General features: G+C 41.1%; 1 protein-coding gene across 1 annotated transcript; it reads left to right on the top strand.

The window, feature by feature from the left end:
* Positions 1–2528: 2528 nt before the first annotated feature.
* On the top strand, positions 2529–14271 carry fam210b (family with sequence similarity 210 member B). Its single transcript, XM_034531820.1, has 3 exons — positions 2529–3257; positions 7492–7691; positions 9763–14271. Exons 1-3 carry the CDS (start codon positions 2742–2744, stop codon positions 9977–9979), a joined length of 933 nt encoding a protein of 310 aa, XP_034387711.1. The 5' UTR covers positions 2529–2741; the 3' UTR covers positions 9980–14271.
* The last annotated feature ends 3674 nt before the right edge of the window (positions 14272–17945 follow it).

The raw sequence follows: 17945 nt of genomic DNA, 5'->3' as shown, positions 1-17945 counted from the left end.
TATAGTATGCCATGACCTGGTTACACTATAGTACATCAAAGCAAATGCCAAGCAAATAATAGTACAGTAAGCCATAAAAAAGTCATAACATAGAGAAAATATAACAAATATATAAGAAATTATAGTATAGTATGCCATTAAACATGTCATGGTATAGTATATAGTATAATAACATTTCTAAAAAAAACACTTGCTGCCATCCTCAAAAAAACATCCACATCTGAGTTTATTAAGTTTAGAAATAATTATTATCCCTACCCAGCCTCATCCAATCCTGTTCATAAGCAATACAATTAGTTGTCTATCAGCCAATCAGAGGCAGTGTAGGGCAGGTCTCTGCGGAATAAGGGTAAAAAAAACATGTCAAAGTATAGTACGTTATAAAAAAAATCAAATCAAATCAATAAAAATGTTATACTGGCATAAATAATTGAATAATAAAATGTGCCATGTAAAGTCATAGTAGCCCATAAAAGGTCAGAGCATAGTAAGCCATCAAGTATGTAAGGGTGGGCAGTTCTATATAGTAAGATGCTCGGTCAGGGTGTCCCAGATAGATAGATACTTTATTCATCTCCAGGGGGAAATTTCCTTGTAGCAGCAGCAAACAAGGTTACAATATATACAATACACTAAAATAAAATAGCATAGCAGGACATATTACATTTAAAAACATTCAATAATAAAGAAAATTAAAAGTATATACAGTGTATTTCAGTGAGTATAAGGTATATAAAGTGAAGCAGTGCAAGGGTTATTGATATTGATTCAATTTGAGGAGGATCTGGCAGGAGGTGATTTATTATAAAGTCTAATAGCAGTTGGCAGGAATTCAGAAGATATCCACAACACACAATCACAAACAATACTCTGGAAGATGATTTGAATTAGAAAAAGGGCGGGTGAGTGAGTAGCTTTGGATGGCTTCATGGTTGGGAACCCCACTGTATTTCAATGTATATTTATTTGTTTGCAACTACAGTACATTACATATTTATTGACTGAATTCCTGTTGAAACAATGATTATTCTATATAAGCTTGGCATCGCAAAAATGTCATTTTTCAACCTAATTTAGTCCATTTTTGAAGCCATCCAAGAGCCACTCCAACAAGATATTTGTGATTAACGCTCTGTGAGCTTGGTCTGAACCTTTGCATTAACATGACCGTGTCAAGATTTTAATTCTGATCCAAATATTAAATATGTTTGGGGGAATATTACATCACATTTTCCATTTTATTCTCTCTGAAAGTACCGTCTTCAGCTGTTATCACAGATAAGGAACTTGGGTGAACTTCTTCCTCTTCATTCTGACTGTGTGACTCCTTAGAAGTTCACATTAAAAGCGCCATAAAAAAATTCAATGTATTATTATTAACAGTACTCATACTAAGATATATTAATGTCATTTTTTAAAAACATTTACACACAGTGACATCCCCTATTAGCAAATTGATGTTTCATTCTAAGCATATTTTACCAAAATATGAAGAGGGGCGTTTAAAATGAAGCTATTTTAAACCAGCCCACTTGTTGCTGAAAGGTCAAAGGTTGCTGCAACGACTGTGGGCTGTTTTTCGTGGCTTCCTGCCAAACACGCCGCCCTCCTTATCTCACCTCCTACTCACTCGTACAGCTTTCCTGTGTCTTTGACTGTGTCTTTGTTGTTTCTAACTGTCATGTCTGTTTTGTTCACTACATTTATTTGTTCCAGCTTGTTACTAGTTAGAAGTTTAAGAGTTCACAATCAAAACAGATGACCATCTTATAATTCATTATATATTTCTATAGATTAATTAAACCACTACTTTTGTATGTACTTCTACTTAAAATAAATTATGAATATGGGACGTATTCTTAAGATTAGGTTTATTTATAGTGTGGTATAGTACTACAAGGGCAACACGACGTTTTGATACATTACATTATACTTTTCATGTGGGATGTGCATGGTTATAAAACGTCATGCTGACAGTTTAAAATGTCGTTATTGTCTTTTCTTTCTGTCGGTTGACCAGCTTTATCTCCCCAAAACACACAGTAACATCCAAACACAGATAAGGGCCAACAAAAAAAAGTGGGATATTCTGCATTGTTCTGTATCAGCAGAATTGTGTGCAATATTCCTTCAGCGTGCCCATACATTTACATGTAATTGTTTCCTTATGTTTGTATTCTCCTCATCTGGTCTTTATTGTACAAAAAAAAAAAAACATGATGTTTTAAAGAATACCCACCTGGTTAGAATACATTTATGAATACAGGAATTGTTTTGATTGTGTGGTTTGGATCACTTCATCTCCTAATCTGCTCTGACAGAGAGGATAATGGAGTAATATGCACCTGACCAAAAGATCAAGCTGTATGACACTTTATGTTAACTAGTAAGTCAACAGCCCCCAGATCATTTTACATTTTAAAAGAAGTACTTGAAACAGAGTTGCCCGACTTAAAAAAACAAAAAGTCCCCATGCATAATGCGTTATGCTCCAGAGGCGTCTCGCGACACAACTCACTGGTAGCAGTTAACACGGTTACACCTTTAAATCCCCCCCCCTTCCCTTCGCGGGAAGCTTCTCTATCTGCGATTGCGCGTCAGCTCCCATTGGCTGCCGGATAATCGGTCAAAAAGAGGGCACAGGACAACATGTTTACAGCTACTTACAGGCACTATTAGTGGTTCCGGTTCACTCGCTTTATTTTATTTTGCCTTTGTTCGGTTCGGGGCGGCCGTCGACAATGTTGTTGAGCCGCCTGTCCGCCGCAGCTCTGGATCAGGCTTTTAAGTCCACGGGCTCGTTTCTAGTGCAAGTCCGAGCGACCAGACTGAGGGACGTCACTTTGACATTACGCAAGGGTTACACGTTTCAGCGGCGCCGGTGTTTCTGCGTGTCAGTCGTGGGTGTCGACGCAACTCTGGCGCAACTGGGGAAACGGCAACCGGACCGTCGGCTACCTCTCGAGAACCGGAACCCGTCGTGTGCTTTGGACCGGCGACACTTGGACCGGGTGGCGACTGAACCTGCGAATCGCTCGGAGCGCGTGCAAAGTGGAGGCGGTATCAGAGACAATATCGCGCAGCCGCTCGCGTGTGCAAACCACAGCGCCAGAAGAGAGCCGGTGGGAAATGTTTTGTTTACAGGTGACTGGCGGCGTTTCAGTGGACTCCGCTCCGCGGGGGCAATGCAGACCAGAGCTTTGTCCACGAAGAAGAAGACCGACGCGGGCGAGGAGCCGGCGGCGAACAACAAAGGGGTAATTTAAACTGTTCAACTCAAGTGTTTGTCTAACCCCAGTGGCACGTTAATACGAGCGTCTGTGTCAACTGTTTTACTGATGAGAGGGCAACCAACCACACGTGTCCCAGTGGGGCCCGGATTGAACTCAAAAACATGAAATATGCACACCAAAAAAACCGCCCGCCTGGCCTCCCCGGTGACTACCACGGGCTTGTTAAACACCGCATAGCTGCGTGGGCCGTCTACATTTGCAGGGCACTCGCAGGAATCTTTGCATAATTGATCTGACTTCCACAACTTTAATGTGAAGCAGCAGGCGTGTTATTTAACAGAGAGCGCATGCTCGCAGACACCTGACTCATCAGACTGGACAGGGAACTACTCTAGGGCCTTTTACATAGTAGGTCATAGGTCACAGAAGGAATGAGTCACCATGTCCAAACTCATTTCATTTGAGTAACATGTAAAGCGAGTGAGCACTTTGGCATGTGCTCTTTAAGTGGAGAGGGAACATCAGTGGATACACATGTGGGTGATCTCGACCGGGCAATGAGCAGTTCTTAGAGGCCACACCAGACACTAATACACTGTATTCTCTTCAGTGGTATTATGCAGGCAGTGAGCTCGAGGCTTTCTCTGAAATATATATAATTATCGTGCTAGATGATTACAAAGGACCTGTTAAAGTTAAATGCCTTTAACTTTGCTAACACCAGCATGCTAACATGCTGATGTTGCCATCCCCATTAGCAAGCCAACATCTGCTTAATGGAGAGCACGCACAGTTGAGGCCGGTGGCAATTAGCTTTCAAGAGATGCACTCACAAAGCAGAGTGTCGTTAACCTAGCATTTTAACCGGATAGTGGCACTAGAGGAAAAGTCTGGATTAATTTGGATTCATCATCTGGGCATCAGAAAATATCTGTACCAAATTTCACAGAAACTGGACCAAGTGGTGGACATGCCAACATTGCAGCTCCAAAATCAAAAGAGAAATGTCCAGCGCTCTGCTTATTGCAGACATCATATTGGTAACAAGAAATTGCAGTACACAAATTACGGTTTGGTTGGATATTTAGGTGTGTTATACAAGTAGCTGCTAGTGTCGCCAAAAATAAAAAAAAAAAAAAAAAAAAAAAAACGATATGACAGCACTTAAGGCAATTTAATGTACTTCGTGCAGCTCCCTCTCGAGCCTCAAAAGGCTTCTTTTTTTTTAAAGGCCTGTAAACAGACTTTGTGTCCTTTTTTAATGAAACAACAAATGAGACTGTTCTGTTATAGTTTTTATTCAGTTTGACTTTCTCATCTTAACAAGACCAAACTCTTAGGAGTCGCTTTTTAGCCTCTGCTTGAGGGATTCACCACAACCTACAATTTCTCTCCTACTCTGTCTGGGTCTGTGTTTGCATGCCACTGTGACTTGGCATGTGTTTTCATGTCTCTGAAAAGCTGTTATCAGACACAGCAGTGGCACTGTTCCCCTCCCATACACCCTCCCTGGCACAACTCCCTTTGGTTGCTCGCTCACATGACCCTCCCATACTGCTGCCAGCCTTACTTTCAGCTCGGCCTGACTGGCCTCTGAAAGGCAAAGGCCTGCTCCCTCGCCCACTCAGTACTTTCCATTGTCTATTGTAGACAGGCCAGTGAATACCTCACCAAGACTGTGGCTTCATCCAGGCTGCTTGGGACAACATGTAGCAAGACAGATTGCCGCAAAGAGAAAAGATCAGCTTGTTCTTCCCCTGTTCCCTTCTTCGTCTTCATTGTCTCTGCCCTAATGATTCATTATCTGACTCAGGCCTACAAAGGAAGACGGTTTGAATCAAGCAGAATGTCGGCAGCAAAAAAAACAAAACGGGGTGAAAGAATATAAATGAACGTTGTATGTTCGGCCAAATGTCGCACACGGCAGTGAATGTACGCAGCACTTTCTGGAGAAGTTACCAAACTTAAAATCAATGGAAGTTTGTTCAATAAAAATGCTTTTACTCATATAATTGTGACTTTGCACATTTCAGCACAGTCAATCACCCTTTAGTCCCTTCAGGACATGGACAATGCTCCTATTTGTTTTATATTTAAGTTTCATGCTCATAAAGTTACTATTTTGAGGCATAGTTTCAACCTAGTTATCATTTCTGTATGTGTCTTTTGTGTATGTTCATACACACATTTCCCATCAGCCTACATGTTGTCACTGTTCAAGTTAACCTTCACTTCATGTCGTCTACTATAATATTAAATTGACTGTTAAAGAGGACCCTGCACTTTTTGTTGAACTTGTACTAAGGCGTCTAAGCTTTGGTAGCCATAGTGTCAATATTTTGTCAAGTAAGATTCATTCCATACTGGCCCGAGCTACTTCCTGTGTCCTCGGGGAAAGGATTGTGTTTCCTCTCGCAGAAAAGATATTAGAATAACTTGGTATCAGGTGGAGCCAATGGACATGATGCCCTTCTGGCAGCTGCCCTTTTTACTGTTTCAATTTCAGTTTAACAGCCACAGCATTTTAATAAGCTGACATTATTTTTGCCCCAGTATCCTTAATCATAATCGAAACCTCTAATTAATCTGCATGGGCCCCATAAAAGTTATTCTGTTGTAATTCCATTTCCACAGCAGCATAATCAGGCACATGTGTGACCTTGAGCACCAACAGATGTGTCCCCTAGCACTGGGTACTAACTGTTCATCACTTTGGCTCTGACTGTAGACTCTTGCACTCGTTTACTTATACTTTGGTCAAAAATGTCCTGATTGAAGTCATACCTTTATTTTAAGACAGGGCTCTCTTTGTGCTGAAATGTTCACAAATGCTTCATCTCTGTGATTCAGCATTATTTGTTTCTTTCATGATCCATAATTCTTTACCATCTTCATTATAACACTCCCATAGTTCTGATGTGTAAAACGAGCCCTATTATTATAAGTAACACACTTTTTTAATGGTTGTTTTTGGTTTGTGACATGGTTTGAAGAGGTTTTATATCAATTTACTGCCAAAACGGGTAGAGCCACCGACTAAAACGACTTCCTGAGAAATCAGCATCGTATCGAAATGCTAATTAGGTTTTGGGGGAGGGATATGATGACATGTTTTCACATGACAGCAATTATAACTTTGTTTAGTCAATTCGATACTGAGAAAGTTAAGTACACAAATTACCTTTTCCCTTTTTAAAATATTTTCCACAATCTGTCTTCTTAAAGTGCTGCATTGCATACCTCCTACACAGCTTCTGCTGCAGTAAACATGGTTACCGTGCCAACACACTGGTGGCTTTATCTCTCTTTTTTAATTTCCTGCATGCCGAGATGCTCCGTGAGTCACGTCTCCTCCACACGTCTAGCCACCAGTGCTCCGTTGTAGTCTGTTGTCTTGCTGTTGTTTGTGTGTGTGTGTGTGTGTGTGTGTGTGTGTGTGTTAGTTCACTTATCTGTTTTACAGCCAGCACACACTGGTGTGACCCGCCTGCTCCCTGCTTCACGTCAGACGGTTGGATTGTGTCTAGGACTTGTTCATCTTGGAGTGCTGTTGTCTGGAGGTCACAAACATAGAGTACTCTGTGTGTGTGTGTTTGTGTGCATTTGAGAGGCTCTTTGTGCGTGTGTTTGTAAGAGAGTGACTGACTTTGTTCGCGTGAAAGGGTAAGTCATCATGTGAATTACCTAAGCCACTCAGCAGCAGTCCATGTTTAATCAGCTGACTGGGCCCGAAAAAAAAGTCCAGGCTTTGTTTGACCTACTTTTACAATATGACCTTGACTTTGAGCCAGATGGAACACAATGTTTTTCTTCTATATTTTCTGTATTTGAACTAAAACTACAATGTAGTCTTCTGTTGAACCAAGAGTAATAGTTTGTCTATTACTGACCACTCGCATTGTGAGGTTTCTTGCAACTGGATATTAAAGGATACGGTTGGTTCTTTGAGCTTTCTGCTTTGTGTGTTTTACTTTTTTTTTTAAATGGTCAGAAACTGTGGCTTTAGTTGAACCAGAAGTAAAACCTCCCTCTTGAAGCTTGTCAGTTTTTATTTGGGGGAGTTCTTGGCACACTAGAAGGAAAACTTCTCGATGTTGTATGCCAGTGGAAACTATGCCACACAATTCTAATCCTCTTCATCATTTGTATCTCCCTCCGTTTTATCAAGATCCACAATCCGTCTACTTAACGACACATTCTGTTCCTCCCATTTCATTTTGTCCTGTTCACTCCTTCCAATTCTCTGTTTTTTGTCCAGGCCGAGCAGAATTTAAAGGAGGCCTCTTCTACTTCCTCATCTATAGCGAATGCCCCAGGGGAGCCGGAGGCAGAGGGAGGAAAACCAAACAAGACCCAGCAGTTAAAGAAAGTCTTCAAGGAATATGGAGCAGTGGGAGTTTCCTTTCACATTGGGATCTCCCTTATGTCTCTGGGAATGTTCTACCTCCTTATATCCAGGTGACCAAACATCAGATTATAGCTTGTTCTACATGTGGGAGGCCAGTGGCCAAATATAGTGCGTCCTGTGGATTGACTACTTCCTTTATTCCCCTTTCCTCAATAAAGATGAGGGATTGGTAATAAAGTACATGTACAAAGTCAATCAACTCTATCCTAAAAGGCCTAAATGCTGTTATAAAAAAATATGTTGCATATACCATAACCTTATCTGGTACTATTTTCTTATTTTGGAACGGAACATATTTTTCTTACTCTCGTTGATTGTCTTATGAGAGATTCTTTGCTCTAAAGTTGTGATTTGTCGCTACGATTTTAGTGGAAGTTTTGGATTATTCCTCTAAGAATCTAAGAGTAGGAGCATATTTCTAGATATACTGATGCTCATCAGCAGCAGGAGGAGAAAGGTAGATTAATTTATTGCTGACCAACCATAATTGTCCTTTTTTAATACATCCTTTAGCTGAACGCAACATATTTAGAAATTCTAAGTATTTTGGGAAATGTTGATAGCAGACTGAAGGGAAAGGAAACTAGAAAAAAAAAATCAGCAATGCATCAAACACATTTAATATTATATGTCAGTGTGAGAGAATTGCAACATTTCCTTCAAAAGATGTTAACAGGAAATGACTCCCCCATGAGCTGCTTTTCTATCGAGGAATGCAAAATGTCTGCTAATAATGAGACCCTGATATACGAGAGCAAGCAAAGTGCTCTTGAGAAGGTCCACTCAGTCCGCCACATTATGCCGGCCCTGCTGCTGTTAACATACGACTACTGGCCACGTCAGACACAGACACTAAAATCATGCTGAATAAAACATGAGTTCATTTTCTCATCTTGCAACTATCTCATGTTCTTTGTAATATTCGGTTGATGGTGGCAGACAGTGGAAAGCCAGAGCAGCACAGACCATGTTTGAGTATCTGTCAGACCCTTGTCAGTCTGTGGCCACATGCCAGGAGAGATCATCTGACAGCTCAGACGTTCCCTTTACACAGAAGCTGATAATGACCCTTGAACTATACAGTCTGTGACAACCACTGAGCATTATCACTGTGAGGCCACATAGCCCGGGCATGTGGTCTGCTAATGCAGTGTCTGTGCGTGTGCGTGTGCGTGTGCGTGTGCGTGTGTATTGAAGAAGCTCTATGAGTTGTGTTGACACTATTTGCATATTTATTTTCCCAAATGGCTCTGATGAAAATGCCACGACTCTACGGAACTGTCTCACAAAGTGGGTGATGCATGTAGCTTGTTAAACCCTCTTTGATTTTGTGCCTTTTCTTATGCTAATGTAATCAGTTTAAATGGTTCAAAAGGCCACAAAATAAATTGCGCCACACTCTTTTGTGAGCACAGCTCCCTCTGGTGGGAATACAGGTTACTTGCAGTCCTAACTACCTCAGCAGAACCAAAAGGGAGGATGGGACTCGATGATTCTTTTGAAATCCTGTTGGATGCAAACAGACAGGAGCAAAAGCTTGGAGATAGAGAAGTGAACGTGTTATTACAGCGTGAGGCTTTGACGACTTATTTATGGGGCTCTGAAGCATCTCTAAATTTAAATGTTGATTTATTTAATTTTTTCTTTCTTTGTTTTGTGTTCATGGAGTGTAGTAATCCAGATAAGGCCCTATATTGTTGAGTTTCATGAGTTTGTATGGCTAATGTTACTTAAAGTCAAAATGTAGTGTTGTTGTTATTATTATTATTATTATTATTATTATTATTATTATTGTTGTTTATACTCAAGGTTGTATTTGTTTGAGTTTTATTGGTTTATTTTCATTTAAATTCATTTAATGTTGGTTTTAACTTAACTTAGTCTTAATTTATTATTATAATTTTTTAATAATTGTTTGTTTTCCCATCCTGCCTTATGTAGAAAGTCATGATTATTTTAAATGACTTTTAAGGGGATGGGCTGAGATCAACATAACCACAGATTATGCACACACACACACACACACACCACACACAGAGATAATGTTGTGTTGTGGGTGATTGTCTAACATGGGAATTCTATGTACTTCTAACCACTTGTCCCTGTCGTCCGTCTCCCCAGTGGGATCGATATGGCGGCCGTGCTCTGCAAAGTGGGCTTCAGCGAGGCGGTCGTTCGGTCTAAAATGGCAGCAGGAACTAGCACGTTCGTCTTGGCCTACGCCATCCACAAGCTCTTCGCTCCGGTTCGCATCAGCATCACTCTGGTGTCCGTGCCTCTCATCGTGCGCTACTTCAGAAAGACTGGTCACTTTAAACCACCCACACCTGCCCCCTGATGACCCTCCTGGTGAGGCAGCAGACATCCTGACTGTTAATAGCCGTAATTAAAACGCCTGTATATATCCTTACTCATTTGCTTTCATCTAGAAATGACTCGCCTTTTCATCAGTCATTGTGAATTCAGGTGAAACATTTCCTTCATTAGTTCCAGTAGAATCAATGTGTTCAACTGTGTTTACTGAAAGATACAAAATTGAAGTATAACGGCTCTTTGTAAAACAAGTGTATTTGGAGTCGGGTTTTTAATGTGTGTGTGTGTGTGCATTCCAGAAACAAGCTGAAAAGCTCAAATATTTATTTACAATCAGAGGTATGATCAGGGATTTTAAGCTCTTTCCTTGGGCGGGTTTGTCCCTTAATGCTGTAAAGGTTCAATGTGGGAAAAGCTGATCTCTCCTCCACTGCTGCCGGTTCGCTGACAAGGCCATGTTCCATGTGCTGGTGTTGCGTGGATCAGCAGAATAATTCAGGTTCTCTCTCTGTCTCCTACCTCGCTCCTCTTTCTATCCTTACTTGGCTCAGACTCGCCTGAGCCGTTTTTTTATTTCCTGCCGTTGTTTTTGCTTCCCTGACATTTCTCCTCTTAACACCTCTCCCGGCATCTATTTTCTTCTTCGTCTTCTTATACCTCTTTGCTGTGCCTCCTGTCTTCTCTCCCTCTTGTTCTTTAATTTAGCAAAAGCCACTGCCTGAGCAGTAATGTCTGGTACATTCATCTCTGAGTGAAGCTGATGGTAGTTCATGGCAAGCTTTGGTTGAAGAATGTTGGTTTGTGAAGGTTTTTTTATTCTGATTGAATGGACTGTATTTAACTATTAAAAACAGAAGCCCTCTTTCATATGTAGTGTTTTTGTTATGAATTACCGCCACCACACAATGAGTCAACTGACACTGACGTGCCACCTTTGGTTGCATTTCTCCTTTTCTACCACACCGGGGAGCTCCTGAACTACAAATACAGAGCCACGCTTCCTCCATTAATCCGACAAAACTGCAACACACAGTTCTCATCTCTCATAAGATTGAATGTCTTTGTACTCTTAATGTCTCCAAGATGGATATCAGCATTATATCACCAGAAGGAGCATCGCTCCTCATGCGTCCTACAAACATGATGCTAAATGCTTCCCAAACTTCTTTGGCGTTGTTCAGTGTGACAGATCGTCGTCTACAAAGCAACAATAAAGTCGGTGTACAAATGTTGGGATATTACTCAAAACATAAAGTCATTTACAGAATTTCTTGTCGCAGGCAACCGGATGATAATTTAACTTGAAACACTCGTCTGGAAAAACTACATTATTAAAAAGGTTTAAATAAAGCTCTGCCATGATGGTCGACCATATGTTTCCTAAGGGGTTATGTCCTACACTGACCAATTTTAGTCCTCATAAGAATTCATTATTTCTGGCTGTATTTCGTCACAGCAGGCAAGATGCATTTCCTCTCCTCTCTCTGCCTTCCTGTCCTCTCTTTCTCTCTTTCCACAATGGTTTGAAGGGTCAACCGGCACACCTCGGCTGGTGTGGTGTCCCTGAAGATCTGTATTGAACGGTAGCTGGTATGAACAAGACCTGATTTCCTCTCTCTGTGCGAGTGTGTGCTTGTTTCTTGGGCCGGTAAATAATTCAGCAAGGACACTTGTATAAGCAGAACTAAGAGAGTGCATGGTGGTCTGAGCCAGATATCAACCCGGCTTATTCAGAAATAGTTTTTTTTTGGCAGCACTGTGACACGAAGTGATACAAACCGATCTTACACACACACACACACACACACGCATATATCTACACAGAGGTAGAAGGAGAAGCCTGGGCCTCATTAGCCATGATGAGGACAGGGAGCTGCCATCGCCTCTCCATCCCCTGCATGTCCCCCATGGCTAGGAACAAATTGGTGACAGCGCTCCCAGCCACTCTGTCGGGCTACCTGCGATGCACTGGGCTCCGTCAGGCTCCTCTCCTTCCACACTGCTGTGCATTTGCGTATTAAAGTGTGCGTGTAGAAGGAGAGAAAGCTTGACTCCCGAGAAAAGGAAGAGAGGCAAGATCAGCTCCTTGGTTACACTCCCCGTCACCTTTTGCTCGGCCCAGAACTGAGTCGTGATACAAATGAACACTTCATCTGGATGGCCTTGAGTTTTATGAAGGGCCCCTCCCTCAGCACGAAGAGGGTTCAAGGGGGTTCAAATCCCAGCATCGGCTCCTTACTTGACCCCCCGCGACACCTTTTTTATTGAAGTCGGAAACACCGTCGGCGTCACCAAAGAGTGAATCCATTACGGCTGCACATTCAGAGCCAGGCTGCATTTCTGACACGAGAGTTGGAAGGCATGTGTGAATGTAGCAGTTGCAAAGTGCTGATGCATGCAGTGATATATGAACATATGGCAACAACACATACCCTCTTCCTCACGCACAGACGATATACCCACACACTCACTCCCTGACAAGCAGCCTTTTCGCACATCAACATTATTTTTCTCTTCATTTTTTACCATTTCTTACCATTTCCTCTCCATCATTTTCTGCACCTGCTCATTATCTCCTCTTATTACCTCTCCCAATTTCCTGACCCGCTCGGTAAACTTGTTAGCCCTCCGGATTCTAAATAGAGAGGCACCTATTCCGTCAACCTCGAATGTTCAAAGGCATCCTGTGAATTCCTTTCCAGACAGGGCTGGCAGACAGTTTCAAGGTGCACGCAATCACACACAACGCTCTCCACCCTCCGTCTACCTCTTAATTCTTTTGCTTTAACCCTCCTATTTTTTGGCCGACCCTCTATACCTTTTTCCTCTCGCTCGAGCATCTTTCTCTTTCGCTCTCTTTTCCTCCCTCCTCTCTCCTGTCTTGGAGTTAAGTTTAGCAGATGCACCTGATGGCAGCATCATCCTGGAGCACCTGTCAGCTGTCTGCCTTCATCACGGCTCCTCTGCTGCCACAAGGGCTACGGGGAAGTAAACCTGGAGACAGTCGCTACTATCAACAGCTGCATCTTATTATTTTAAACACTGGTGCCAGTCAATTTCTACCATAGATGCGTGCATTTATTTTTGCTCCTCCTCAGTCTCATTGCTCCTCAGGATTCAGAAGCTCAGCTGTTAAATGTGAGCAATTATAAACCAGCGAAAGACTGCGGCGAGGTGGGAGACGGAGAGGAAGAGAGTTTATCCAGCCCGTGACAAGAGGAGAGGAGGGAGAGGAAGCAGAAGGCAGAAACTGTCAAAAATGTTTTTGGCAGATGTGGATTATGTTTTTGACTGTCTGGTACTTTAACTTGGCTGAATGCCTGCCGCATGTCGAACAGGCAGCCGGGTCATTCAGTTTGCACTTTGTTAATGCAATACTTCAGAATACTAGATGTAGTGTCCGGCCAAACATCCGTCTTGTCTCAGTCAAATTAATGCTCCGCTTTTCAGTCAAACTGGGCCCTCCATTTTGTTTTCAGTGGATTCACAATGACGTACTGGGCGTAAAAATATTGATTTGGCTGAAGGGGCTGAAGGAAATTGTTTCCTCAAAAGATTTCCGAGTGATTCATGAACATAACATATATTCAGCATTAGATGCCAGACAGCATACTTAAATAAAAAACGGCTCTCCTACGTTTGATGTTTTCGTATATGATCACGAATTGGTGCAATTATGATGTCTCGTATCACATACAAATGCTAGTTATTATATATTTGATTTGTTTAGCTTTACATTATTTTCATGCAGGTGGAGCTTTAATATATGTTTTGCAGTGTGTTGCCTTCTGGTTGATGTTATTATCTCTGCTTCTGTCATGCACTGTGCATAACATTAACATGTTGTATTGCTGGTGTTAAGCATGACCACCCTCCTCATTTCCTCTTAAATCACCTCTAGATAGTAGAAATGAGAAAATATACACTAACACTGTGTTTCCTAGTCAATAATAAGATTACTTCACAGTTTTAGTGCACAGTTGCCATATTACAAACTTATTTTTACAACCCAATACTTTTTTACAGTTCCAAAAAGGGCAGATCACATGAGACCGGTTTTAAGCATCATTATCACATCCACTTGTTCTGGATGACAAAACAAGGGTGTCCATTTTTGTTTCATTCCTGTGTGTGTGTGTTGTGATATAAATCTGTGCCAGTAACACAACTACAGCAAGTAAGAAAGAGGAAAGAGGCTCTCCGAGATCGAATAGAATGCAATACGCAACGTCTGAAGATCTCGGCAATGAAGTTGGTGAATAAAATGTTGTCATAAAAGAGAAATGATGCCAAAAGTAATGAAATATTAACATCCGAGTTGTGGACGTTTTTTATTATCTTCTACATAACTCCTTTCACTATAATATTATCACACCATCTTCCTCTTTGATGGAGGAACAATAGAGATCTGCTCATAGAGATGAGGGCAAAGGTCATTTTAACGGTCTGCTGCATCATGTCAGTTTAGGATGACTTTTTTCAATGACTCTCTGACAAAGTAAAAACTAAATGTGTGACCTTCAGATTTCGAAACAAAAAAGTTCACATTGACCTTTCACTAGGCCCCACCCCCTGCTGCTTCTCTTCAAACGGTCAGAGCTACCATGGAGCCCACAATGTCACTAACTGCACACAGAAAGGGTCGACAATACACATTCGAAAGAATATATCCAGGATGTCGGACTGATTCAGCAGCAGAGATACGGTCAGGAGCTGAAGCCTACAGATCACAATGTGAACAAAAGTGAACCACCATGTCAGCTGGCGATCGAGAAGATGAAATGATAAATTCAAAGCAAAACAATCGGGGAAAAAAACGATTGATGATGATTGGCCACTCTGCATTCGAGGACGTGACTTAGCGAAGGGTCAATTGCCTCCAACTGATTGCTTGGACACTATAATAGAGGCAATATAAACCGATAACCTAATGACCAGCTAGAAGTATAAGAGTTTCTCGTGTGGCATCTAAAAAAATATTTCAAAAACACAGGGCTGAGATGATCAGTCATAATCAGAACGTCTGCACTCTGGGAGATGGAGTGAACCAAAACCACAGCGAGTGCAACGCGGCGCCGTAAACCACCAATGAGCTGCCGTTATCGATTGAAGACTGTTTGTCTCTACTCACTTCGTAATGAATGCATCTCATAAATCCTCCTTAAATGATTCCCCCTTAACTGATTCCCACAGCCCAGACTGCCTGCTCAGTGGAGGGCAGCTCATGGATCAAACCATTAACAGGAAGCCAGGCCGTGGTGTTGAGCAAAGGGGCCACAAGCTCAGGCCCCAGATCATCACCCCGCCCCCGACCCACCACTCTCTACAAACCTAATGGAAAGCAAACAGACAGACAATTTCTTTCAATTAGCCCAAACCGGCCAGCCCAATACATTTGAGTTTGTTCCTCAAGACGTAAGGGCCCTGTTGCATGTCCTGCTGAAAATGAAGACTAATGGGGTGTTGTGGAGCTGCTGAGTGCTTGATTTTGTGCCTCTGTAGTCCTCCCGCGCTCTAATATTCTTTTTTTTTGTTCTCCTCGCCTTTCCCTCCTTCCTCGAGTTAACTGGAATCAGTGCTGACCAGGCACAACACACATTTTTAATACATTTATTCACGGCTTCGATTCATTTTCTGTTTTAAACATTATTCCTGAGTAGTTAGGCGGGGCTATTCATCACTGCTTGACAACAGCTGTGAAAGTAACCATGGTTCACCATCGTGTCAGCCCGAGTGAGGAAGACTCTTCCACTCAGCTGCCTTCTGGACTACGTCCTGTTTTTATACAGGACGTGAGCAATAATTAAAACAGCGTTTTTTTTAATGTTGTTGTTGGGACTGTTTTTCTGTATTACTGCAAAAGGCCTGCTTACTATGGTAAAAGAAGTATTCAGGTCTTTTTCTTTTTTGTTTAATGTAGTAATATCACGTTAAAGTCCCGTCTGCATTCAAAGGTTTACTTAAATAAAAGTATTTGTAGAAAAATATATAGAAAAAAAACATTTAAAACCAAAAGACAAATATACAAAACATGTTATATAACAAAATATAATGTGGCTGTACTCGTTGTTTATTAATGTACAGTATTTGTAAGCAATATAACTTCTATGAAGAAATATCTAATATTATTACGCTTGTTTACTGTATCCTCATTCATTTTCTGAGCTGCCACTTATTGCATGGGTATCCACAGTAGATGACAAATACATTAATAAACACTTATATCTGCTAACAACTACATTATACTCGATTATAAACAAGTCATTAAATGTTCACACTTTTTTAAAGGCTAAAGAAGGGGAGGAAAATAAAGTATTGCATTACATTATGCAATTTTTTCTACTGACGTTTCATGTGTAAATAGCATTTTACATTTGTAGCAGGGCCTACTTTCAGCGTCTATTATGTAGTTTATAACCAACATTCTTTGAGCCGATTGCTTGTGGAAGGTTAAATCATAATCTGAAAAATGGCGAGTATCTATCGCTATCAAATAATTGTTAAGGAGTATAAAGTACAATGTTTACCTCTGAAATGTAATGAAATAAAAGTACCATTTACCAAGTAAAGTACAAGTACCTTGAGTACTGGAGATGTAGTTGGTTCATTTCCACCACTGGATATAAATTATTAAAGTGAGATGAGATAAACATTAAAACAATAATGACGTATGACACTTTTCCTTTCGGAAAAAAAGGGACATAACAGCAATGCCAATAACAACAATAAAGAGGAATAATCGATTCAGTATATTTTCCATCAAACATTGATGTATGGGAGCTCCTCAGGCCACCGCTGGTTGATGAGGGAAGAAACAAAGTTGCTTTGTCACACAGAGAAATATGAACTACAAGTGAACAGGGGCCAAGGACACATTGATTTTACAATTCAGGACTCAATCAAAGAGAATTATGGATGGCAATACTACTGTGATTTGCCTGTGCTGCTCATTAAGCTTAACATCTCTACAGTGTCTGTCTCCTCCTGGCAATGTAGGGATAAGATTTACAGGGAAGGTTAAATACAGTTCAATACTTGGGAGAGGTGAAGTCACATAATGGTTAATAAAAGGTGGCTGGAAGAGGTCGTCAGATACAACGCAGCGTAAGAAAGGAAGAGGGGGATTAGAAAAATGGAGAGGAAGAGGAAGGGGGGACAGATATAAAAGGAGAGGGACATGGGGAGGAGGAGAGAGAGAGAGAGAGAGAGAGAGAGAGAGAGAAATAAAGACAAACTCCATTATTATAGCCTCAACAGATAAACTATGCATCAAAGTGTAGCGTTTATTGAAAAAACATTTTTATGTGTGCTTTGAGGGCATGAAAATGAGAGCCCTGTGTTCAAACACATCAATACAACACTGCAGCAGCACAATGTGTTTCTTCTTTTCCTTTTTTTTTTTCTTCCTCTTCTTTTCCCTAAGATTCCCAATCAGATCTGGTGGCTCCCTGCAGGCTTTTACGCCAGCCGCAAATGGTGCGACTGCCAAACTGACAAACACGCAATCACTCAGAGTGGAGAAGGGAAGAAAAGAGAAAGAGGAAAAAGAAAGAAAAGAAAAAAACACACAGCCTCTTTTACTTAGCCTCACATCACAAAGGCCCTTTTAATAAGCCCATGAAAAAGAGCAAGTAATCCTTTGTAATGATTTCATTAAATGCCCTCATCACACCTGGAGATAATTCCATTATGATTGTGGCAATAAAATGAGGTTTTCATCAAGACCCGCAGACAGAAGGAGCAAAACCTATTATTCCTATCATATTCAGATATGATGTTGCCTCTAATATTATGATATTAGGCTATTTGGCAGAATGTATGACATTCACGTCAATCCACAATGCTTGAGGAGAGTTTCCCCCACTGATAATACCAGACTTTTTTTTTTAACCCCTTCAACCGCCGTGGAGGGATAATTATTTGTGGTGTTCACACAATAAAAAAAGAAACTGCGTTATTTGTTGAAACCTCATATCATTGTTATCAAGTAA

Source organism: Cyclopterus lumpus, chromosome 5 (genome assembly GCF_009769545.1).
Source record: "Cyclopterus lumpus isolate fCycLum1 chromosome 5, fCycLum1.pri, whole genome shotgun sequence".
Classification (NCBI taxonomy): domain Eukaryota; kingdom Metazoa; phylum Chordata; class Actinopteri; order Perciformes; family Cyclopteridae; genus Cyclopterus; species Cyclopterus lumpus.
The sequence above is the reverse complement of the archived record's forward strand: the minus strand, read 5'-3'. Positions and strand labels throughout refer to the sequence as shown.